General features: G+C 50.0%; 1 protein-coding gene across 1 annotated transcript; it reads left to right on the top strand.

The window, feature by feature from the left end:
• Positions 1-1,346: 1,346 nt before the first annotated feature.
• Positions 1,347-22,962, top strand: SMO (smoothened, frizzled class receptor). The gene is made up of 12 exons (XM_081958799.1): positions 1,347-2,625; positions 3,819-4,024; positions 5,100-5,309; positions 6,943-7,115; positions 8,921-9,140; positions 10,659-10,782; positions 12,209-12,301; positions 14,309-14,417; positions 15,920-16,105; positions 18,429-18,577; positions 19,390-19,524; positions 20,436-22,962. The coding sequence occupies exons 1-12, from the start codon at positions 2,382-2,384 to the stop codon at positions 21,074-21,076; spliced, it is 2,490 nt and encodes an 829-aa protein (XP_081814925.1). The 5' UTR covers positions 1,347-2,381; the 3' UTR covers positions 21,077-22,962.
• The last annotated feature ends 1,291 nt before the right edge of the window (positions 22,963-24,253 follow it).

Here is a 24,253-nt window from a genome sequence, read left to right on the forward strand (position 1 = left end):
GCTGGGTTGTCCAAGGGCAGCGGCCAGCCAAGGGGGTCCCCTTCAACGCCCCCCACCCCTGATTTGGGGTCTCCACCATTTCCTTGGCCTGCATCAAAGGATGCAGAGGGGTCTTTCCCCACCCCCCCACCCCAATTTCTAGCATCTCTTGAAGTCAGGGGTCCGGGAAAGACTGGAGCCTGGGGGAATCACCTGAAATTCACAGCTCTCACTTGGCCAAGGTGGGTCAAAAAAGTCAAGATGGCGGCCAGCAGGGCAACATCTGTTAAACATCTGTTTGGGTGTTTGTTTGTTTGTTTGTTTTTTGGAGCCTGGCAAATTTTGGGCACTGATGGATCATTGCAGACTCCTTTGAAAAGGGAGGGAGGAAGAAGAGGAGGGGGCAGGAAGCTTTAGGCTGGCAAGTGGGGGGTAGAGTGACTCATTTAACAACGGTAGCAAGAAGGGTTGTTTGCTTAACCACTCTCGCTTAGCAATAGGAAATTTTGGGCTCTGTTGCCGTCATAAGTCAAGGACTACCTGTAATATTGAAATTGTTGCAATAGTCTCAATAAAAAAAAAGTCAGTAACTATATAATCAGTATAAAAGTGAAACACTGAAGGCTTCCAGACAGGGGGGTGGTCAAAAAAGTCAAGATGGCTACCATAACCATGCTATTTTTAATACAGGCAGTCCTTTAGTTATAACCATTCATTTAGCAACAATTCAAAGTTACAAAGGCACTGAAAAAAAGGGACTAATCACTGGTCCTCACACTTACGACCATCGGCGCATTCCCACAGTCACTTGATTAAAATTGAGAGTTGGCAACCAGCGTGATGCAGAACTGCAGTGTCCCGGGCTCACATAATCTCCACTTGCAAACTCCCCAGCCGGCTTCCGACAAGCAAGCTCAATGAGGGATTTGTTTTAACGACCGCACGATTCACTTAAGGGCAATGATTTTGCCTAACACGCCGTGGCAAATGAGGCCATAAAATCAGGCACCGCTCTGTTAACAATGGACATTGCGGTTGGATGATGATGGTCGTAGGGTTGAGGTCTTCCTGAATGCCATCCTGTGGCAGTGAGTTCCTCTGTTTAACAGACATTTCTTTGAGGAAATTGTTTTGTTTAAAGGTCCAGGATGAGTTGTGATTTTAATTTCGGTCAATGACCCTGAATTCTGACACTCTGCTCAGTCACACAATATGGGAATAGATAGAATGGAAGGGAAGGGAAAATAGAAAATAGAAGAGAAAAGAGAAAGGAGAAAATAGAAGAGAAAGAAGAGAAAGGAGAAAATAGGAGAGAAAATAGAAGAGAAAATAGAAGTGAAAGTAGAAAAGAAAATAGAAGAGAAAAGAAGAGAATATAGAAAAGAGAAGAGAAAGGAGAAAATAGAATAGGATTTAGAATAGAATAGAAATAGAGTTGGCGGATCTTGGAGGTCATCTAGTCCAGCCCCTGCTCAATCAGGAGACCCAGTTTCCAGTGATGAAGTGACATTAATCCAGTGATGTTAACCCAGGATTAACTCAAATTGAATATTTTCGAGTCAGAGGACAGTAGAATTGCGTTAAACCAACAATGATGGTCCATGCACAGCCTATGATTAATCCGGGCATTGCACTTTAACTGAAGACAAGTCCCGCTCGTCGTTACACCGGGTTTAGAAGAATCCGCTTGTCTGAGTCTGTTACCAACGTGTTCATCCTCCCAGCCTATTTTAAATCTCGGCGGGCGGAGCGAAGGGGGAGAAAGCGCTTTGCCCAGCGCCTCCTTCTGCAACCGGGCGCCCTCCGCTTCCTTTCTCAGCTCCCACAATCCTCGACCAACCGAGGGGAGGGGAGGGGGGGGGAGAGACACATTTGGGAAGGCCGCCTTCGGAGGGTCGCGCTTCGCCCGCTCGCCGAGGAGGGGCTCCGCGGCCCGGGGCGACCTTTGTGTGGGCGCGGGTCTCCGTTTGGGGGGTCCGTTGGAGCGCTTGGTGCGGGACGGGGCGGCGGGCGGGCGGAGGCGAGGCCGGGCGGGCTGGGGCTTTGCGGTTGCCTCCCTCCCCTCCATCCCGCCGCATTCTTCGGCTCCGAGCCTAACAAAGCCGGGAGGCGCGGCCAAACTTGCCCAAACTTCCCCCCCCCCACACCCCAAAGTTTACAAAAGTTTGCCAAAGTTTGCAACAGTTTGTTAAACTTTGCCAAACTTTCTTTTCCTTCGCACAAAGAGCCCCTCTTCGGGCGGGGGAAAGCCTTTCCCCGCGGGGAACGGGGCGGGAGCATGGCCTGCGCTCCCCTGCTGCCACCTCGTCGCCCAGCAGCCCCCCAAGTCCCGGGACCGGGCGCGCTGGCGCAGCCCGGGGGGTGCTAGGCGCGCGTTGGCGACCGGCCCGCGGTGGGTCCCCATGGCCGGCGGCGGGCGGGTGCGCTGCGCCCTGGCCTGCTGCTGGCTGGGGCTCCTCGGTGCGGCGGCTTCGCTGAACGGCAGCTCGTCGGAGGAGGATCGGTGTAAGCGCGCCGCGCCATGCGAGGCCCTCCGGGAGAGCAACTGCTTAGGATCGCCGCTGCCCTACGCCGCCACCTCCACGCTGCTGGCCGGGGACTCGAGCACGCAAGCGGAGGCGCACGACAAGCTGGTGCTCTGGTCCGGTAAGGTTGCGCGGGGAAGCAGTGCGCGATCCTGAAAGCGGGGGTGGGGGGGCAGGGAGACAGAGAGACAGATAGAGATAGATAGAGACAGACACACAGACTAGATAGATAGATAGATAGATAGATAGATAGATAGATAGATAGATAGATAGATAGATAGATAGATAGATAGATAGATAGATAGATAGATAGATAGATAGATAGATAGATAGATAGATAGATAGATAGATGATAGATAGATAGATGATAGATAGATAGATAGATAGATGATAGATAGATGATAGATAGATAGATAGATAGATAGATAGATAGATGATAGATAGATAGATAGATAGATGATAGATAGATAGATAGATAGATAGATGATGATAGATAGATAGATAGATGATAAATAGATAGATAGATAGATAGATGATAGATAGATAGATAGATGATAGATAGATAGATGATAGATAGATTGATAGATGATAGATAGATAGATAGATAGATAGATAGATAGATAGATAGATGATAGATAGATAGATTAGATAGATAGATTATAAAGATAGAGAGAGAGGGGGGTAGGTAGATAGGTAGATGGATGGATAGATAGATGATAGGGAGATAGATAGATGCAATGGCTAGAGAGAGATTAGAGAGAGAGAGAGAGATTAGATAGAGAGAGAGAGAGAAAGAGATAGATAGATAGGGAGCTAGATAGGGAGCTAGATAGATAGATATAGGGAGACAGAAAGAGAGAGAGAGAGGGAGAGAAGGAAGGAGTGGGGACGGAATGGGGATTTTGCAGTATCCTTCCCCTGCCACACCCACCAAGCCACGCCTACAGAACCCATAGTAAAAAAAATTGAATTTCACCACTGGGTTCTAGGTTCGTGCAAGACTTCGGACTCTTAAACAAGCCACATTTCCTAACTTCACACAACATCCAGTCCCACTGAGTCAAACACTAACACACACACACCCATTTGAACTAGGCAAAGGGCTTTGTATTGTATTGTATGGATGCTGTTTTGTGGGTTTGTACCTCTCGCTTAAAAGTAACCACAACATCAGCTATCCAGGGTCTTAACCTTTAATCCTACTCCATGCCCGGTGTTGTTTCTTTAGAAAATTAGTATTGAAAAATCTTTCAAGTTCCTAGTCCTCAAGGGAAGTTTTTGGTACTTGATGTTTTTTCTTGCCGCTTTGCTCAGGTTTGCGGAATGCGCCGCGCTGCTGGGATGTGATCCAGCCCCTCTTGTGTGCTGTTTACATGCCAAAGTGCCAAGATGGCCAAGTAGAACTGCCCAGCCAAACTTTGTGCCAAGCCACGCGGGGGCCCTGCACCATCGTGGAACGAGAGAGAGGCTGGCCCGACTTCCTCAAATGCACCACGGATCGGTTCCCTGAAGGCTGCCCGGTAAGGGTCCATCTGTGCCTGTTAGGACAGAGTCGGTGGGCACTTTATTTATTTAATACACGGCATACAGTACATCAGGGTTGTCAAACTCAATTTCATTGAGGGCCGCATCAGGATAGTGTTTGACCTCGGGGGGCTGGGGGGGCGTGATCGGGATGGGCATGACCAACTTGACATCACTTGTGTCTTGGGTACCCCTCCCAGGCTCCGTTTGTGGCTGGGACGGCCTCCTGCAGCGCTCTGCCCGGGAAAACGGAGCTCAGGGGGGCTACATACATAACTCACTAAAGGTCCGTATTCAATCGCAGAGCATTGCAGGAAGCCGTCGCAGCCGAAAACGGAGCTCGGAAGGGCCACGTACCGTCCTCCTGAGCTCCGTTTTTGCTGGCAGAATGCTGCAGGAAGCCGTCGCAGCTGAAAACAGAGCTCGGGGGGAGGCCACATACGTTTTTGCTAGCAGAGGCACTGTGAGCTGGTTTGCTGTTTACAGGGTGATCCCCCGGGCCAGATTTAAGTGCCCCAAGAGGCCGGATCTGGCTTGTGGGCCTTGAGTTTGGCACCCCTGCAATACATGAATAAAAGTATAGGTGTTCATTTAGTGACCATTCGAAGTTACAACAGCACTGAAATTTATACTCCTTGCAGACAGGTGGTTATTTGCATTCTTTTTAGAGAGCTGTTGAGGCCACTTGGAGGTCTGTGTGTGTCCTCAGGGCCACCTGAGTGGTGCAAATGGGTTTGGAAGAAAAGGACTACTGTTCCAAGAAGGCTCCACAACCATTTGCACCCCTCAGGTGGCCCTGAGGACACACACAAACCTCCAAGTGGCCTCAACAACTCCGTAAAAGGATGCAAATGACCAGCTATCTGCAAGGAGTATAAATCCTTCTGCTCCCCACCATCCAGAGCTGAGGAAGCTTCTTGGATGAGAAGCAAAACGTCTTCAAAGAAAAAAACCAGAAAGCCCAGCTGCCTCCTGAAAAATAGCACCGTTGTGACTTACAAATGATTTTTCACACAACCAATTTAGCATAGCTAATAACTAAGTAAACTCTGTCCTCGTTTCTCCCTCCAGAACGAGGTCCAAAATATTAAATTCAACAGCTCGGGGCGATGCGAAGCCCCCCTGGTGCAGACCGACAACCCCAAGAGTTGGTACGAGGATGTGGAAGGTTGTGGGATCCAATGCCAGAACCCCCTGTTCACCCAGAAGGAACATCGCGAGATGCACATCTACATCGCCGCCTTCAGTTCGGTCACCATTTTTTGCACCTTTTTCACGCTGGTGAGCATGGGGAGAGCCACGCCTGGCGTGGATGAGAGGGAGGGTGGGATTTGATCAGGGGCCCCCGGCTTATAAACCCATAGTTAAGTAGTCCCACGAATGTGAACCCACCTAGAATCTTGACCAAGATTCTAGGTTGGGTCACATTCGTGAGACGACCACCATCTGTCTTGTGGCCTGCTGGGCAGTGGACAGTGAGGAGGTTGGGGAGGAACATGGGCCAGTCCTGGGGGCTGAGGGAAGCTCAGACGAGGGCTCTGCGTCGGAGGCAGAGAGGGAGCTAGACAGCAGTGAGGCAGAGGAACAGAGCTGCCAGAAGACGAGAACAACTAAGAAAGCAGGGTCGACTTGGGAGTAAAGCCACACCGTGGAGGTGATTGGCCCCTCCCATAGGACTCAAAGGAGGAGCGAATGGGGAGGGGGCTTTTGCAGGAAACAATTCGTTCCTTCGGTCGTTTCAAGAGGGGAAAGTTCTGTTTGTGACTATAAGAAACTCTGCCATGTTTTGCCTTTGGAAACTAGTTATCTGGCAGCTCTCCAAACGAGATAAGGTTCGTGTTGATAAACATTCCTCGGAAAGACTGTTTGCTAAGCCTTGCGGACTGTGAATGAAAGGAATTCAGTCGCGTAAATGGGGTTTTGCCGGGTCCAAGACTCCGCTTCTTGCTTTTGAAGGAAGCCCGGGTCAAACAGTCGGCTGGTATGGATTCTCACCCTTCCTTATTTTAACACAGCACCGTTGGGTGTGTTGGTTGGGTGTGTACGACCTGTTGTGTCTTGAGTAAAAAGCACCCGTGATGGCTGTGTTCCAATAGCAGAGAATATTTGTAGCTGAGGGTTAAACTGGGGGCGGGGGGGGGGGTCCTTGGTGCTCTCTGAGCTTGGTAGTTTTCTTGCAGACGTCTCATGACCCAACTAGGGAACATCATCAGTGCTAGAAGGGAGGGGGTTTGTGATGATGGAAGAGGTAGGAAGAAGATGCGATGGAGGAGAAGGAAAGAGAAGAGGAGGAGGAGAAGGACTGGGGGGCCCTGGTGCTCTCTGGCTTAATGGTTTTCTCGCAGACGTCTCATGACCCAACTAGGTAACCTCATCCGTGCTAGAAGGGATGTTTATGTATCAGTGGATTGCCCCAGGGTTGGTGGGAACGTTGTGATTTCCACGAACATTGATGGGGCAAACCACTTGTATATAAGTTAAGTGCCAATCCCACTATCTTGGGGCACTGATGGTGTTACCTAGTTGGGTCATGAGACGTCTGCGAGAAAACCACTAAGCCCAGAGAGCATCAGGGACCCCACAGTCCTTCTCCTCCTCCTCCTCCTCCCTACTAACACTGATGAGGTTATGTGGTGATTGGCCCAAAGTCACCCAGCCGGCTTTCATGCTTAAGGCAGAACTAGAACTCAACGCCTCCTGGTTTCTAGCCTGGTGCCTTAACCACTGGAACAAACTGGGTTCCCCCCCTCTTCCCAGTAATTCTACTTTGCCTTTCAAAGTATTCGCTTGTATTCTGCGTCCTCCGGGTGTGCTGAGTTTACAACGCCCAGAATTCTGGCACGCTGGCACACCTGGAAGGCGCAGGATGGCCGAAAACCTGTCTCACCTGACTCTGTGTGCTTTTCCCAACCAGGCCACCTTCTTAGCTGACTGGAAGAATTCGAACCGTTACCCCGCCGTCATCCTCTTCTACGTCAACGCCTGCTTCTTCATGGGCAGCATCGGCTGGCTGGCCCAGTTCATGGACGGCGCCCGCGGCGAGATTGTCTGCCGGGCGGACGGCACCATGCGCTTGGGAGAGCCCACGTAGGTTCAGGGGTGGTGGGGCTTGCCCGGGGAACTCCTTGCCACTGAGCTGGACCCACGAAACACTACAGAAATCCTCTCCCCCGATATACTGGCCTCTTTGGAGATAATCAGTCATGGTTTGTCCTCAAGGTGCTTTTTCAAAAGACATCTGGGCTTGTTTTTCTTTGAAGAGGTTTTGCTTCGCATCCAAGAAGCTTCTTCAGTTCTGGCTGAATGGTGGAGAATGGAAGGATTTCGATTCCTTGTAGTCGTTCATTGAGAACTGAGGAAGCTTCTCGGATGAGAAGCGAAAGGTCTTCAAGTCCAGATGCTTTTTTGAAAAAGCACCTTTGAGACCCCAAAACATTCCAATTCTCAGTCACCCCATTCGCTTGGCCCAGGTTTATGGGAACTGGTGTCCAGCCACAATTGGACTACAGATGTTTACTCCTCCCCCTTCTTTGTGGACTGGCTGGAGTATTGAATTCTGGGAGTTGAAGTCCAGGCATCTTAAAGTGGCCAAGGTTGAGTAATCCTGACTTAGAATACCAAGAATGGTTCTTGGGAAGAGACAGAAGAGTGTTTCACTCACTTCTGAAGGCATCTGGGGAACTTTTGAAGGGATCAAGAGCAGGTTGGCACTCCTTGCAGAAAAGCTATAGTTCATTGACTTCCTCTCTGTCTCTCTCCCTTCTCTTTCTCTCCCTGTCTGTCTGTCTATCTCCCTAACTGTCTCTTTCTGTCTCTCTTCTTTCTCTATCTCTGTTTCTCTCTGTGTTTCTTCCTTCTCTTCTCTCTCTCTCTCTCTCTCTGCCTCTCTCCCTTCTCTATCTCTGTCTCTCCCTTCCTTCTCTTCTCTCTCTAACGCTGTCTCTATCCCTCTTCCGTCTCTCTCTCTCTCTTTGTCTCTCTCTCTCTCGCTAACTCTCTGTCTCTCTTCCTTCTCTCTCCCTGTCTCTCTCTTGTTAACTCTGTCTATCTCTCTGTTTCTTCCTTCTCTCTAACTCTCTGTCTCTCTTCCTTCTCTTCTCTCTCCGCCCCCTCTCTCGCTAACTCTCTGTCTATCTCTCTGTTTCTTCCTTCCCTCTCTCTGTCTTTCTTCCTTCTCTTCTCTCTCCCTGTCTCTCTTGTTAACTCTGTCTATCTCTCTGTCTCTTCCTTCTCCTTTCTCTCTCTCTAACTCTGTCTCTATCCTTCCTTCTCTCTCTCTTTGTCTCTCTCTCTCTAACTCTCTGTCTCCCTCTGTCTCTCTTCCTTCTCTTCTCTCTCCCTGTCTCTCTTGTTAACTCTGTCTATCTCTCTGTCTCTTCCTTCTCCTTTCTCTCTCTCTAACTCTGTCTCTCTTCCTTCTCTTCCCTCTTTCTCTCTGTCTCTGTCTCTCTCTCCCTTCTCCCATCTCTCTCTCTCTCTCTCTGCCTCTCTCCCTTCTCTCTCTGTCTCTCCCTTCTCTTCTCTCTCTAACTCTGTCTCTATCCTTCTTCCTTCTCTCTCTCTTTGTCTCTCTCTCCCTTCTCCCATCTCTCTCTCTCTGCCTTTCTCCCTTCTCTATCTCTGTCTCTCCCTTCCTTCTCCTCTCTCTCTGTCTCTATCCTTCCTTCTCTCTCACTTTGTCTCTCTCTCTCTAACTCTCTGTCTCCCTCTGTCTCTCTTCCTTCTCCTCTCTCTCCCTGTCTCTCTCTTGTTAATTCTGTCTCTCTCTGTGTCTCTTTCTTCTCCTCTCTCTCTCTAACTCTCTGTCTCTCTTCCTTCTCTTCCCTCTTTCTCTCTGTCTCTGTCTCTCTCTCCCTTCTCCCATCTCTCTCTCTCTCTCTCTCTGTCCACAGCTCCAACGAGACCCTTTCCTGCGTGATCATCTTCGTGATTGTCTACTATTCCCTCATGTCCGGGGTGATTTGGTTCGTCATGCTGACGTACGCCTGGCACACCTCCTTTAAGGCGCTGGGCACCACCTACCAGCCTCTGGCGGGCAAGACGTCCTACTTCCACCTGGTGACATGGTCCATCCCCTTTGTCCTCACAGTGGCCATCTTGGCGGTGGCACAGGTAACGGGGCTGGAGGAGCTCAGGGGAGCTTTGGGGGGAGAGCGGGGTCTTCTCGGTGGCGGCACCTTGATTCTAGAATTCTTCCCACGGGAGCCATGGTTGGCTCTCAGTTCCCCTCGAGTGGTGCGGTGGTCTAGAGCAGGGGTTGGCAATGTGCGATTCTTTCGTCCTTCTCCTGCGGCTCCCTGTTGGATGATCTCACCACTGGCTGGCCTCGCCCCTCGCCCTCCTCTCCCACTCACTCCTCGCCTGCCCTGAGAAGAGAAGGGCGATGGTGGCAGATGTAGACTAGCTCCGTATTCCAGAGTGGGAGTGAAGCGCCCTTCTACTTGCCTCTTTTTCTGGCCCTTGTTGGTGCTGTGTGCACCTCGGCCACTGGGAGAGATGCGCAGCTTTTCTCCGCCACGAGACACTGGCTGGGCTGGTTGCAGCCGATGCTCTGTGTCGTAATGGGCTCCAGGAGGAGGAAGAGGAGGGGACGTCGTCTTCCCCCATTGTGAAGTGTGCTAAGTTTCTGTGCTGCGCGAGGTGCTGCAAGAGCCGCAAGCAGCCATGGAGGCGGTGAGAATAGTGGCTGGCCCAGCGTGTGTCTTGGGGCAGAGAGAAAGTCGCGCGTCTCTCCACATTCCTCTCGCTGCCTCCACGGCTACAGAGGCATGCCTGTTTAAAAGAAAATTCCGGGAGCCACAAAACTTGGGTAGGCGTGGTTAAGGGGGGGGAGCGTGAGTGATGTCGAGTTGGCCACGCCCACCCAGGTTTTGTGGTGCCCGGTGTTTTCTTTTCTGGGGGAAACAGGTCCAAATGGCTTTTTGAGTTTCTAAGGTTGCCGACCCCTGGCCTAGAGGAGGCTGTGAGTTCAATCCTAGGTAGAGGCAGATATTTCTCTCTCTGAACATAATGAGAATATATCTGCTGAACAAAATTCTGAATTGGCGACAAGGAAGGGCATCCAGCCATTAAAACACTCTGCTAGCTCCATTCAGTTGCCAGACTCCACCCTGCAAGGGATTATGAGGTCGTTCAAAGAGGATAATGATGATACAAGTAGTCCTCAATTTACAACAATTCATTTAGTGACTGTTTGAAGTTACAGCGGCACTGGGGAAAAAGTGACTTACGACCCTTTTTCACACTGACGACCGTTGCACTGTCCCCATGGTCACGAGATCAGAATTCAGACGCTTGGGAACTGACTCGTACTTATGACGGTCGCAATGTCCCAAGGTCACATGATCCCCTTTTGCAACCTCCTGGCAAGCAAAGTCACTGCGGAAGCCCCGATTTCATTTAACAACCGGGTTAACTCATTAACCCCCAAAGCGATTCACTTAACAACCGTGGTGAGAAAAGTCGTAAAATTGTGGCAAAACTCACTCAATCAACGTTTCCCTTAACAACGGACATTTGGGGGCTCCGTTGCCATTGTACATCGAGGACTCCCTGTGCTTAGGGTGGTTAGTGGACAAGAGACGAGAAGTTGATTTGATTGTTGTTCCTCTTCTTTTCTAACCCTTCCAGGTGGATGGAGATTCGGTGAGCGGCATCTGTTTCGTAGGCTACAAGAACTACCACTATCGCGCGGGGTTCGTCCTGGCCCCCATCGGCCTGGTTTTAATTATTGGGGGCTATTTTCTGATCAGAGGTGAGTGTTTCTCTCCCCTCTGGACTCCTTGCCTTGCCTTTTCTTCGCTCAAGAGATGGATGGATGAATGGATTAACAGGACATTCAGGAAGTACTGTATTTTTCTGAGTATAAGGTGCTCCGAAGTATAAGAGGCACCTAGCTTTTGGGGAGGAGAACGAGGGGAAAAAACCTGCCTCTGCCTCCCAGCAATCTGCCTCCTTGCAACAAACAGCAAACAGTACAGACGATATACACTGTGGTGTTACATTTCAGACTATACTTGTACAGATGCTGTTAAAATTGATGTGCTTTCTGGAAGTATACATTATTCTCTGCTATTTAAAAGAAGATACAATAGCACGGGGCCTCTTCAGATCAAGCATTTGTTTTAAAAAGCTTCTTCATTTTGTTAAACTGTCTAGAATAATAATAAAGCAGTCTTTAAAAAAGTCTAATAATATGAACATTCTATAGGCATTTATAGTTATTGACTTACCTCCTTGCAGCAAACAGCCAACAGCCTGATTAGCACAAGAAAAAAAAATCTGCCTCTGCCTCCCAACAATTTGCCTCCTTGCAGCAAACAGAAAGTTTCACTTTCAGTTTAAGCGGGCCTCCCGATCATCAGCTGTTTCAGGCTGCAGGGATTGCTAGTATAGCCTATTGCAGCCTCTGCAAGCCCCATTTTCCTCGTTTTCTGCAAGGAGGTAAATTGTTGGGAGGCAGAGGCCAAAGGGTGGGGGCCGGTGGGTGGGCAGGGCTACATTCAGTGTATAAGACGCACCCAAACTTTCACCCCCTTTGGGGGGGGGGGGAAAGGTGCGTCTTATACTCCGAAAAATACGGTATTCACAAATACCCCTTTGCTTTTCTCAATTTTTTTTACACTGCAGACTGATGCTGCGGTTGTTGAAATTCATGGTGTTGTTTCCCCCCTGTCATTAATCTATACTCAGGACACCCCGTCAGGATACGGTGAAAACGGAATTTTAGAAATGCCTGTCAATGTATTTTTAAAAAAGATTTCTAAAATGCACAGTTGCAAGACTGTCGGGCAGGAAAGACCAGATCCGTACATGAAGGTCCCAATTGCACCGCTTTGTTGCTAAAAGCCCGTGCGCAGGAATCTTCTCAACCAACAGCTGACAGCTGCTATGACAGGGGTGTCCAAACTTGGGAACTTTAAGACTTGTGGACTTCAACTCCCAGAATTGGCTGGGGAATTGTGTGAGTTGAAGTCCACAAGTCTTAAAGTTCCCAAGTTTGGACCCCCCTGTGCTATGAGTTAGATAAGGGCCCACGGCATTTAAGGGACGTTGGACTTAGTTTGCTTGTGGCTATGTAGGGATGCTAGACTGATTCCTCTTTTGATGCCGCCCCCGGTTCTGCCACTCCTTCCCCTATAAAGGCCCTAATAAATGCCCTCTTCCCCCCCCCCCCCCAGGAGTGATGACTCTCTTCTCCATCAAAAGCAACCATCCGGGCCTCCTGAGCGAGAAGGCGGCCAGCAAGATCAACGAGACCATGTTACGCCTTGGTAAGTAGAGGCAACCATAAAGGAAAACATTTGTAGCTAAGGGGTTGAAATGAGGGGGTCAACTCATGATGCGGCTTGTTGCGACCAAGTCTCCCGAGTGTCTGGTTGTGATGGTGAGAAACGTGGCTTGTTTCTTCATGGTTGATTCCGCCCCTGTAGCTAGGTTAGCAAGCCATTATTAAAACAAGCCACCATTTAGCACATTGCTTGCCCCAAACCCTGAGTTTCCATAGGATGCTTTCTCCGAAGGATTGAGCTCATTGGGTCAATAGGTGTGTGAATCAAGGCCTTTACTTAAGGAATTCATTTACTTCATGGAGGCAGTTTGGTTCAGTGGTTCAGGCACTAGGCTAAAATCAGGGAGACGGTGAGTTCTAGTCCCCTCTTAAATATGAAAGGAGTACCCCAAGGCTCTGTTTTAGGCCCAGTCCTCTTCAACATCTTCATCAATGATTTGGATGAGGGAATAAATGGGGAACTCATCAAATTTGCAGATGACACCAAGCTGGCAGGAATAGCCAACACTCCAGAAGATAGGCTTAAGATACAGAAGGATCTTGACAAACTTGAACATTGGGCACTATCTAATAAAATGAAATTCAATGGTGAAAAGAGTATGGTTCTACATTTAGGCAACAAAAATGGAATGCACAGGTACAGTATAGGTGATACCTTGCTCAACAGTAGTAACTGTGAAAGGGATCTTGGAGTCCTAGTGGGCAACAATTTAAATAGGAGCCAGCCGTGTGCAGCAGCTGCCAAAAAAGCCAACACAGTTCTAGGCTGCATCAACAGAGGGAGAGAATCAAGACCACGTGAAGCCTTAATACCACTTTATAAGGCCTTGGGAAGGCCACACTTGGAATATCTGCATTCAGTTCTGGTCACCACGATGTAGAAAAGATGTGGAGACTCTGGAAAGAGTGCAGAGAAGAGCAACAAAGAGGATTAGGGGACTGGAGGATAAAACATATGAAGAACGGTTGCAAGAACTGGGTATGTTTAAGAGAAAGAAGGACCAGGGGAGACATGATAGCAGTCTTCCAATATCTCAGGGGTTGCCACAAAGAAGAGGGAATCAAACTATTCTCCAAGGCACCTGAGGGTAGAACAAGAAGCAATGGGTGGAAACTAATCAAGGAGAGAAGCAACTTAGAACTGAGGATAAATTTCCTGACAGTGAGAACAATTAAATCAGTGGAACAGAACCTGCCTCCAGAAGTTGTGAATGCCCCAACACTGGAAGTCTTTAAGAAGATGTTGGATAGCCATTTGTCTGAAACGGTATAAGGTTCCCTGCCTAGGCAAGGGGTTGGACTAGAAGACCTCCAAGGTCCCTTCCAACTCTGCTATTGTATTATTGTGTTATTGTAAAGTTAGCTGGCAGACTTTGGGCCAATCACCAGGAGACTGGGAGTTCTAGTCCCGTCTTAGGCATGACAGCAGACATGACAACTGGCAGACTCTCTCTCCCTCCCTCCTTCCCACCCTCTCTCTCCCTCTCTCCCTCCCTCCCTCTCTTTCCCCCTTGCCTCCCTCTCCCTCCCTCCCTCTCCCTCCCTCTCTCTCTCTCTCCCTCTCTCCCTCCCTTCCTCTCTCTCTCCCTCTCTCCCTCTCCCTCCCTCCCTCTCTCATCCTCTTTCCCTCTCCAGCCATGTTGGGCAATCAAAGGGCAATCAAAGAACCAGGAAGCAATATAATGAATATTCACCACCTTGAGTTGTTTATAAACAATAACAATGGTGCAATATAAATCAAATCACTCCCTTCTTTACTGTTCTCCCAATTGTGCCATGGCTGACGAGCTAAAGCAGGCAGGGAGTTCAGCCTCTCTTACGAATGCAGCCCCTTCTCAGGACCTCCCCAGGGCCAGTGGTCTCTTTGTACCAGGGGTCTCCAACCGAGGGCATTTTAAGACCTGTGGAACTGTGGGAGTTGAAGTCCACCCGTCTTCAAGTGGCCCAGTTTGGAGACCCCTGCCTTGTGACTGTCGCCTTTCCTTCGCAGGGACCTTCGGCTTCCTGGCCTTCCTCTTCGTCTTCATCACCTTCGGCTGCCACTTCTACGACTTCTTCAACCAGGCGGAGTGGGAGCGCAGCTTCCGGGAGTACGTGCTGTAAGTCGAGGGCCGTCAGCATTCCTCGCTCCGAGAATCTCTGGCTTAACGCAGAGGCTGAAGGGGGGGAAAGGGACTTCGGCAACATTCGCTCTAAAACCGTGATGGCGAACCTATGGCATGTGTGAACCAGGCTGCATGGCAGGTGCAGCGTCGCCCGTCCATCTTCTGGGTTTCTGGCACGCATGCGGGCATGATGATCAACTAGCCTTTGTGCGTGCGGCCGTGCTGGAAACTGGAAGAGCTCATCCTCCGTTCTCCAGGGTGTGCGTGTGCGCCGGCCAGCTGATCATTGCACGCACATGTGCGCCAGAAACCTGGAAGACTATCTGGCTGGCACGCATGAGTGCGCCGGAAACTGGAAGTTCATTTTTGGGCGCGTTCCTGCGCCCTGACCGGCTCCTCTTCCGGCTGTGGCCCAGACGAGCGAGCGCACTTCCCTTCTCCTCCTCACTGCTCTATTAGATGCACAGACCTTTCCACCCACTTGGGGAGGGGGACACAAGTGCGTCTAATACGGTAATTTTCTTTTTCTATGTACACTGCATGCCAGGTGATTGTCTGTGAGGAGGAAGGGCAAGCAGTGAAAATGAAAGAGGGACCTTCTAAGCAGCTTATAAATATAATATTGAAGAGCACCTGTCATTCCAGATCTATCAGGGCAGCGCCTGTTAGCGGCCATCCACTCACCTGCTGCCCGCCGCGCCCCTCACCTTGTGGTGTCACTGCCGCACCCCCAGCCGTCCCGTTAAAGTGAACGGGACGGTCAGTGGGTCAACAGCCGCTCAGAGGAGGAGCCACTGTGGGACAAAGATGACCGTTGCTCTTTAAATATTATGATTTAAATTGTGATCTAAATTGTGATTTCAATCGACTTGACTTCAATCAAATCTGTTGTGGCCCGCCAGTGGCCAGAAAGAGCTGGTAGCAGATTCGGACAGTGAGGAGGTTGGGGAGGAACCTGGGCCAGTCCTGGAGTCTGGGGAAGGCTCTGATGAGGGCTCTGTGTTGGAGGCAGAGGTGGGACCAAGGCCGCATGCAAGTTATCAGCTGCCTTCGGAGTCAGACATGAGTGAGGCAGAAGAACAGCTGGAGCCTCTTCCCAGTGTGCACATGTGCAGAGTTGCCAGACTAAGGGAACGGCTAAAGAACAGGGGTCCACTTGGGAGTAAGGCCACAGGGGGACAATGAAAGGCCCCTCCCAGAGGGAATAAAAGAGGAGCGAAAGGGGAGTGGAGTTTGCAGGAGACAATCAGTTCTCTTAATTGGTTTGTGACTCTCTGAGACTCCTGGCCAAGTTCTGCAGAGATCGGCCTGGCAGCTCTCCAAGCCAGATAAGGTCTGTGACCATAAATCCTCCCTTGAAAGACTTTGCTGGAGGTGAAGGAGCAGAATTCACAATTAAATTAATACAAGGCGTTTTTGTCGGGACCAGGAGTTGGCTTCAGGCTCTCAGGAAGCCTGGGTCAGAACAAAATCCACCCTGGTCTCACCTGCTGCAGGTGTGAGGCCAACGTGACCATCGCCACCCAGACCAACAAGCCGATCCCAGAGTGTGAGATCAAGAACCGTCCCAGCCTCCTGGTGGAGAAGATCAACCTCTTTGCCATGTTCGGCACCGGCATCTCCATGAGCACCTGGGTGTGGACCAAGGCTACGCTGCTCATCTGGAAGCGCACCTGGGGCAGGTAAGAGGGATGCTAGAGGGATAGGGCGCCCTACGGAGAAGGGAGCTGGTTGGAGTCCCAGAGGGGTTGGGGGGGGAGGTGTTGAATTAAGGAGCTCTCTACGTCCATGGTGGGAAGAGGCAGGAGGTGTCCCTCCCAAGGGCCCCACCCCTACAGGTAGGCCCTTCACTTACAGCCATTTGTTTAGTGACCAACCAAGTCACTAAACTTGGTGGTTAGTACAGCAAGCATTCTTCCTCTCCTCATTATTTCGCTCTCTCCGTCTCTTCCTCCTTTCTTTTCTCCCCTCCTCTACGATTATCACCTCTTCTCTTTTTTCTTGCTTCTTTTTTTCCATCCTGTTCTCTCCTTCCTTCTTTCCGGTTCATTCTTTCTCCCCTTCCTTCTCGTTCTCCTTTTCTTCCTTCTCTCCCATCTCTTCCTTCTCTTCTTTCTTCTCTTCCTCCTTCTCAGCTTCCTCCTTCTCTTTCTCCTCCTCCTCCTCCCCCCCAACTTTTGGGACTATGTTTGAACCTTCCCTTCCCTTTTTCTATCTTCCTTCCCTTCCCTTTTTCTATCTTCCTTCCCTTTCCTTTTTCTATCTTCCTTTCCTTTTTCTATCTTCCTTTCTTTCCTTCTCTTTCTTTTTTCTATCTTCCTTCCCTTTCCTTTTTCTGTCTTCCTTTTCTTCCCTTCCCTTTTTCTATATTCCTTTTTCTATCTTCCTTTCCTTTCCTTCTCTTTCCTTTTTCTACCTTCCTTTTCTTCCCTTCCCTTTTTTCTATTTTCCTTTCCTTTCCTCCTTGCTTTTTCTTTCTCTTCCCCTTCTCTCCTTTCTCTACTTCCTTTCTTCTCTTTCTCCTTTCTTCTCCTCCTTTTAGGGCCTTTCTTGCCTCACTAGTTAAGTGAATCACTGCAACCTGTTCACTTAGTGACACGGTTGTTGAGTGACTCTGGCTTCCCCATCGTCAAAAGGTCACCAAAAGTGATCCCATGACCCCATGGACAGTGCAGCCGTCGTAAATATGAGACTCAGGCTGCCAAGCCTTTGAATTTTGACCCCGTGGCCGTGGGGATGCTTCAACGTTCATAAGTCACTTTTTAATGCCGCTGTAACTTTGAACGGTCACTAAATTGACTGTTGTAAGTCGAGGACTTCCTGTACAGGATGTTTTTGCAATTTATGGGGCTCTTGCCAGTATCACCATTTGTAAGTTGGTATGTTCTGGAGTCATTGCAAAACTCTTCAGTTTGGTCTTAAGTGGGTCATAAAAGAGTGGGGAAATAACCCCACAGGCCAGGTTGGGAAACCAGAAGGATGCCCCAAAGGTGCTTTTTTCAGGAGGCAACTGGACTTTCTGGTTTTTCTTTGAAGACGTTTCGCTTCTCAATCAAGAAGCTTCTTCAGCTCTGACTGGATGGTGGGGGAATGGAAGGATTAATTCTCCTTGCAGACTGCTGGTCCTTTGCATCCTCTTAGAGGGTCGTTGAGGCCACTTGGAGGTTTCTCTGTGTCCTCAGGCACACCTGACTGTTGTAAATGAGTGTGGAACAAAAGATTGTGCAATTCTAAGAAGCCTCCACACACATTTGCACCACTCAGGTAGACCTGAAGGCAGAGACAAACCTCCAAGTGGCCTCAAGGACTCTCCAAAAGGATGCAAATGACCAGCTGCCTGCAAGGAATTTTAATCCTTCCATTCCCCACCATTAAGTCAGAACTGAGGAAGCTTCTTGGAAGAGACGTGAATCGTCTGCTGGGGAGTGAAATGATTTATATTCCTTGCAGACAGCTGGTCATTTGCATCCTTTTACGGAGTCATTGAGGCCACTTGGAGATTTATCTGTGTCCTCAGGTACACCTGAGTGATGGAAATGAGTGTGGAGCCTTCTGGGAACGGCACAGTCCTTTTCCTCCATACCCATTTGCACTAATCAGGTGACCTTGAGGACACAGAGAAACCTCCAAGTGGCCTCAACGACCCTCTAAAAGGATGCAAAGGACCAGCTGTCTGCAAGGAGTATCAATCTTTCCATTCCCCCACCATCCAGTCAGAGCTGAAGAAGCTTCTATGGAGGAGAAGCAAAACGTTTTCAAAAGACAAAACAGAAAGTCCAGTTGCCTCTTTTTAAAAAGCACCTTTGGGACCACCAGGACCGGGACGATGGAGATTCCTGATAGACAACCAGAAGGATGATGGGATGCTTGAAATAACACATCTACAAGACAGGATCTTCCTGTCTGCACCCATCCCAAACAGCCTGGCCCTAACTGTCTGCCCAGAGGTTGTGGGTCAGTGGTGGGGCATGGTCCGGAGGCCTCTGATGTCCTCTTCTCCTCCAGGTTGACCGGCCGGAGCAACAACGAGCCCAAGAGGATCAAGAAAAGCAAGATGATTGCCAAAGCCTTCTCCAGGAGGAAGGAGCTACAGCATAACCCCGAGCAGGAGCTCTCCTTCAGCCTACGCACCGTCTCGCACGAGGGGCCTGTCGGTATGTCCCGGAGAAGGAGGAAAAAGGAGGACGCTTGGTCCATGGGCGCCTTGATGCTTTCAGTGTCAGGGTTCCAAATAGCATCAAAAATTAAATCAAGAGTCCGAGGCAAAGGATTGCTCAAAGTTCCAATTTATTAAAAGAGCCATGTTGGCACATCTGGGAAAACCCAAATTGGAAAGCTTCCTGGTTTTCCCCACCCAGTTGAAAGTTCAAGATCTTACCCCACACACCCACAAGTCCATCCCACGATCCAATCTCCCACTGCCATGCTGGCAGCTTCCACCCATCCAGTTCCGGTCAGGCTCAGAGGTGTGGAGAACAAAAGATGACCTTGGCTTTCTAGAAAGAATGTTGTTATGGCTACATCGCATCTAACTCCGTACAATCCCCCCTCCCATTTTCCCACAATAGAAAATGCCTAGTAGAAGAATAGAAAGTGTGGCAGGCAAAAGATCCAAAAGAAAAGAGGGCTGCAGGCCTGACACTCAGAGCTTGGGTTTTTTTTTCAGACGTTTCATGATCTGACCACGGAACATCATCAGAGCTAGAAGGGAGTGGCATTATATAAACAGGAATCAAAGTGCACTTCCTTCTAGCACTGATAATGTTCCCTAGTGGGGTCATGAAATGTGGGCAAGAAAATCAGCACGCTTAGAAGGCATCAAGGACCTGACAGTACTGGTCCTCCGTTGGGGCTCAGTTGTGGTTGTACGTTGAAGATTGACTACCCGTAGTAGATGAACAGTGATGAAAAGGTGCGTCTCCGTTTTGATAATTGATAATTAAAATATATTTCTTTCCGTTTCCAGCCGGTTTGGCATTCGATCTCAGCGAGCCTTCGGGAGACATGTCCTCGGCTTGGGCGCAACATGTGACCAAGATGGTGGCCAGGAGAGGCGCCATCCTCTCTCAGGATGTGTCTGTCACACCTGTAGCCACGCCAGGTAACGTTTCTCTTAGAGGTTGGGAGGTCAGGAGGTCAGGCTGGGCTGTCAAAAGAGCTCGAATGCCACCGGAAGCTGACCTTTTTGGGCAATGTGGCATTCCATCCATTGGTGTCCATTCTATCTTGACTCACTGCTGCCGGCTGCTGGCCAAACACTGGAAATACAGGTAGTCCACCTGTAATGCATACTCCTGGCTTGGAAAGTTTAGGGATGGAGAGGGACATTGCTCTGCTTTCTTCAGGGAAGGGGTCACCTGGAAAGGTCACCCCTCCAGGGTGTGTGTGCGTGTGTGTGTGTATTAGAGAAAGAGAGAGAGGGAAGGAAGGAGGGAGATTTTGTCTCTGCAAATAGGCAATGCTTGGACAAAAACTAAATTTGATTTCTTTTATACCAGGGTGGAATGAAAATTAACTCTGCCGGTAGTGCCTCTTGCAAAAGGACCCCAGGCCTCCTCCCCGTCCTCCTATTTGACCAGGGGAGGTAAAATAGTCTCCCCTCCCCCGGTCAAGTAGGAGGAGGCCTGGGGTCCTTTTGCAAGAGGCAATCCCCTCCCTTCCCCACCCTGCCCAGAGGGGGCCTCCTTTTGGGTAGGGGCCCAGAGGATTGGGGTGAGTGGGTGGAATGGGGACTCAAGGCCCCCTTCTCCGTCCCCTCCGCATTTAAATAGGGGAGATGCACGAAGGTCTCCCCTTGCCCAGTTAAATGCAGAAGAGGAGGGGCCCTTTGCAATACTCTGTTTTCTCTATTCTCCTCCATTACTGGCTGTTTTGCAGTTTCTTTTTTGGTAAATCTCCCCCTTTATCTACTTTTCCTTTGCGACTGTAAATCCCAGTGAAATCCTCTATCTGCATTTTATTTTCAGTTCTTTTTTCCACCTTCCTGTATCTCATTTGCCCCTCTTTTTCCAGTGCCCCCCGAGGAGAGGGCCAGTCACTGGCTGATGGAGGGCGAATTCTCCTCTCGGCGGGCGAAGAAACCATCACGGAAGAAAAAGAAGCACAGGAAGAAGAAGGGCGTTTGCCCCTCTGGGACGGCAGCCGAGACCTGCGTCCCAAATTACTTCACCCCAGGAGGGCCCAGCTCCGTCCCACGCCTGCCCCGGCTCCCACAAACCAAGTGTTTTGTCGCCGACCCACAGCAAAACCAGGCTCTGGATGATGTCCTTTTGTCTCGAGCAGACCCCGAATGGAGACCCCGAGCCCCCCAGCAGCTGGAGACCCCCCTGGCTGGACTGTCCCGGGACTGGGCCCCCGGCAGCTGCCGACGTGACAAGCCCCCGGATCTCATCAACCACCCCTTTTGCCCCGATCTCGGGGGTCCCGAGGAAACGGGACCGGAACGTGGAGCGTGGCTGTTCTCCAGACCGCAGCCGTCGCGTTTTCGGGGGGCCGCCTTCCCTGCTCCCCCCAGGAGCTCGGCTGCTTTGTTCCTGGGTGGTGACGTCTATGGGGCGCAGCCACCTCTGGGCAGGTGGGGTGGGTTGCCCCCCATCCATTCCCGGACAAACCTGATGGACGCCGAGTTGGTGGACTTGGACTCCGACTTCTAACGGGGGGCTTCCGATGGCTTGGCTTGGTGGTTGATCAGCCATAGGGGGGTTGGTGGAAAGAGGGGGAAGGGGCTGCCTCTTCATGACCATCTTTGGGGTGCTGCCCCACCACCTTGAAGGAGATCGAGAGAGGTCATTGGGAGGGGCTGTCCTTGGGCATCCTCTGAAGACCATCCTTCCTTCCCCTCCCCACTCTCCATCTTGTGGACCTCTTCAAGAAGACCCAGGGTGGGATTGTCCTTCTCGTTTTGGTATGAGGAGAACCTCAAGGAACTTTCTAATGTCCGGAATGAGGAAGACTCTGCATCACTATCTGCAGAAGGTTCCCCCCATCCCCGCACTGATGATGCTACCTAGTTGGGTCATGAAACGTCTGCAAGAAAACAACCAAGCTCAGAGAGCACCAAGGACACCCCCCAAACTCTCCCTCCCTCCACTCCTTCCTTCCATCTCCCTCCCTTCTTTCCTTCCTTCCTTTCTTCCTTCTCCCTCCCCTCCTTCCTTCCTTTCATCTCTGTCCCCTCCTTCCTTCCTTCTTTCCCTCCCTCCCCTCCTTTCCTTCCTTCCTTTCTTTCTCCTTCCTTCCATCTCCCTCCTTCCCTTCCTTCCCTCCCTTTCTTTCTCCTTCCTTTCTTCCTTCCATCCATCTTTCTCCCTTCCTTTCTCTCTCTTCCCTTCCTTCTCTCCCTCACCTCCTTTATTCCTGATGATGTTTCCTAGTTGGGTCATGAAATGTCTGCAAGAAAACAGCCAGGCTTCTTCTGATCCCTCCCTCCCTCCCTCCCAACCATTGCCAAACAAAAACTGTCATAAACTCAGGGCAGTCACATGATGAACTGCCTAGCAAGCAACACAACGAATGACTAATTCCAGACACAATTACGGTCGCAATTTGAGGACTACCCTGTATATTGTACTGAAATATGTTAAGGGGCTCTAGGTACATAATATCTCCTATCGCTTTGGGTATCTATTGTACCTGTCGCAATTCTGAGCAGAAAATAGGGGGTGAAAGGTTTATTTTAAAAAAAGCAGATTTCTTGGAGAAGACCCGGATGAGATGAAGGACGTTCTGCACGGAGAAGTTGATTTGGTGTCTTCTCAAGGGAACCAGGGCTGAGGATGCTTCAGAACCGAGTTCGAAGATCATGAATGTGATGGACCACCAGGGACTAATCCAGATGTTAGATCCGTATTCCCCAACCCCGGCCCCTTTAAGATGGGTGGACTTCAACTCCCAGAATTCCCCAGCCAACGACGGAACTTGTAATGTTCACCTTCAACCTCTCCGTGGTGGGACCAGATGGAGATAGGAATTAGAATATGGAGTAAGCATAGAGGCTGTGTTGAATGGAAGAGTTGGAAGTCCACCTATCTTCAAAGTGGCCAAGGTTGAGGGACGCCATGTCCACCATCTGGATACTCCCTGGTAGCCCGCCATACCTTTGATCTTCAAACTCAGTCTTGGGTCCACCATCTCTTCCTGATGGACCTTGAGATCCAACCTTAATGTATCCCCATCTCTGGTTCAAAGCTCCTCGTAGAATTCTGTAGGACAGTTGGAATCTTCTACATAACTTCTCAAGTCTTCATGAGGTCAACCCTACAGCTAGGTAGAAGAACCATTTTCTGAGGTCCCCTTGACCTCCATCTGAAAGCCTTAAACCTCTGGAGAACCCACACCCCATGCTGCGCCTCTACCTCCCCGTGCAGCTTGATGGGACTTGTAGTCTTAACTTTCATCCTCTCCCTGGTAGGACCAGATAGCGATAGGAATTACAACATGGAGTAAGCATAGAGGTGGGTTGAATGGAAGGAGGCGGTAGCAACATGTTAAAATATTTCCAAGTTTGTTACTGTTCTTTAATATACCTATGTATAACGCACAGTTTTTGTCTTATTTTTCATGGTGGCAAAATCTAAACATTTTATCATCTCTAATAAGAAATTTCTTAGGGTTTGCAATGTGGATAACTTTGGGAATCTTGACACAATCTCCTGGCTGGATTTAATACAATACAATACAATACAATACAATACAATACAATACAATACAATACAATACAATAGTAGAGTTGGAAGGGACCTTGGAGGTCCAACCCCCTGCCTAGGCAGGAAACCCTATACCGTTTCAGACAAATAGCTATAAATAGATTTAAATCCCACTGTTCTGACCGAGGCTTCCTGAGACGATAAAAAGCACACACTTAGTCTCCAAAACCCTCTTTTTATTTCAGCGGCTGTGAATTATGGTCCTTCACAGCCCGTAATGATTCACAAACGGTTTGTGAAGAGTCTGACAGAAGTCTGCCACAGTCTTTCAGGGGAAGGCTGATAAGCACCAGTGGTGGGTTGCAGGCGGTACGCCCCGGTATGGGCATACTGGAGCCTGCCCGGAGCACCGGCACGGTGCTCCAGAGGGCCCACCCACCCTCCTGAGCTCCTTACTGTGTTTTAAAGCTCGTGGCGCTTCTGTACATGCGCATGGCACATACAGCGCCTCCGCGACACTCCGCCGAGCAGCTGGAGCGTTGCGGAGGCTTGTGGAAGCATTTGCAGCTACAACGCATGTGCACAATATGCGTGTGTGCACGTGCTGCTCGTGTCCATGTGGGTGACACCGGGACGTCATGTGAGAATCCGGAACCCACCACTGATAAGCACCCATCTTTATCTCCCTTGAAACGCTGCCAGAGTCCTCGTTGCCTATTAGTTTTGCAAGGCCAAGTGGAGCAGAGAGTCAAAACGGAGCTTCAGAGTTTAAACCGACCACAACGAACAAAATTGCTTCCTGCAAAGACTCACGTTTGTTTGCTCCTCTTTTATGTCTTATGTGAGGGGCCAATCATCTCCAAGCCTTACTCCCGAGTTGCCCTTTTTGTCTTAATTGTTCTTGCCTTCTGGCAGCTCTGCGCATGTGCGCACTGGGAACAGGCTCACACTGCTCTTCTGCCTCTCTGATGTCAGACTCCAGAGGCAGCACATAACTCCCAGATGGCCCTTGCCCCCTCTCTGCCTCCGACACAGAGCCCTCATCAGAGCCTTCCCCAGACTCCAGGACTGGCCCATGTCCCTCCCCAACCTCCTCACTGTCCGAATCTGCTGCCAGCTCCGCAGGCCGCCGGAGGATCACAACACACACTAAACTCATCTGGAGAGCCAGTTGGTTAGTTTCTC

Source organism: Natrix helvetica (genome assembly GCF_964273705.1).
Source record: "Natrix helvetica genome assembly, chromosome: 6".
Taxonomy (NCBI): Eukaryota; Metazoa; Chordata; class Lepidosauria; order Squamata; family Natricidae; genus Natrix; species Natrix helvetica.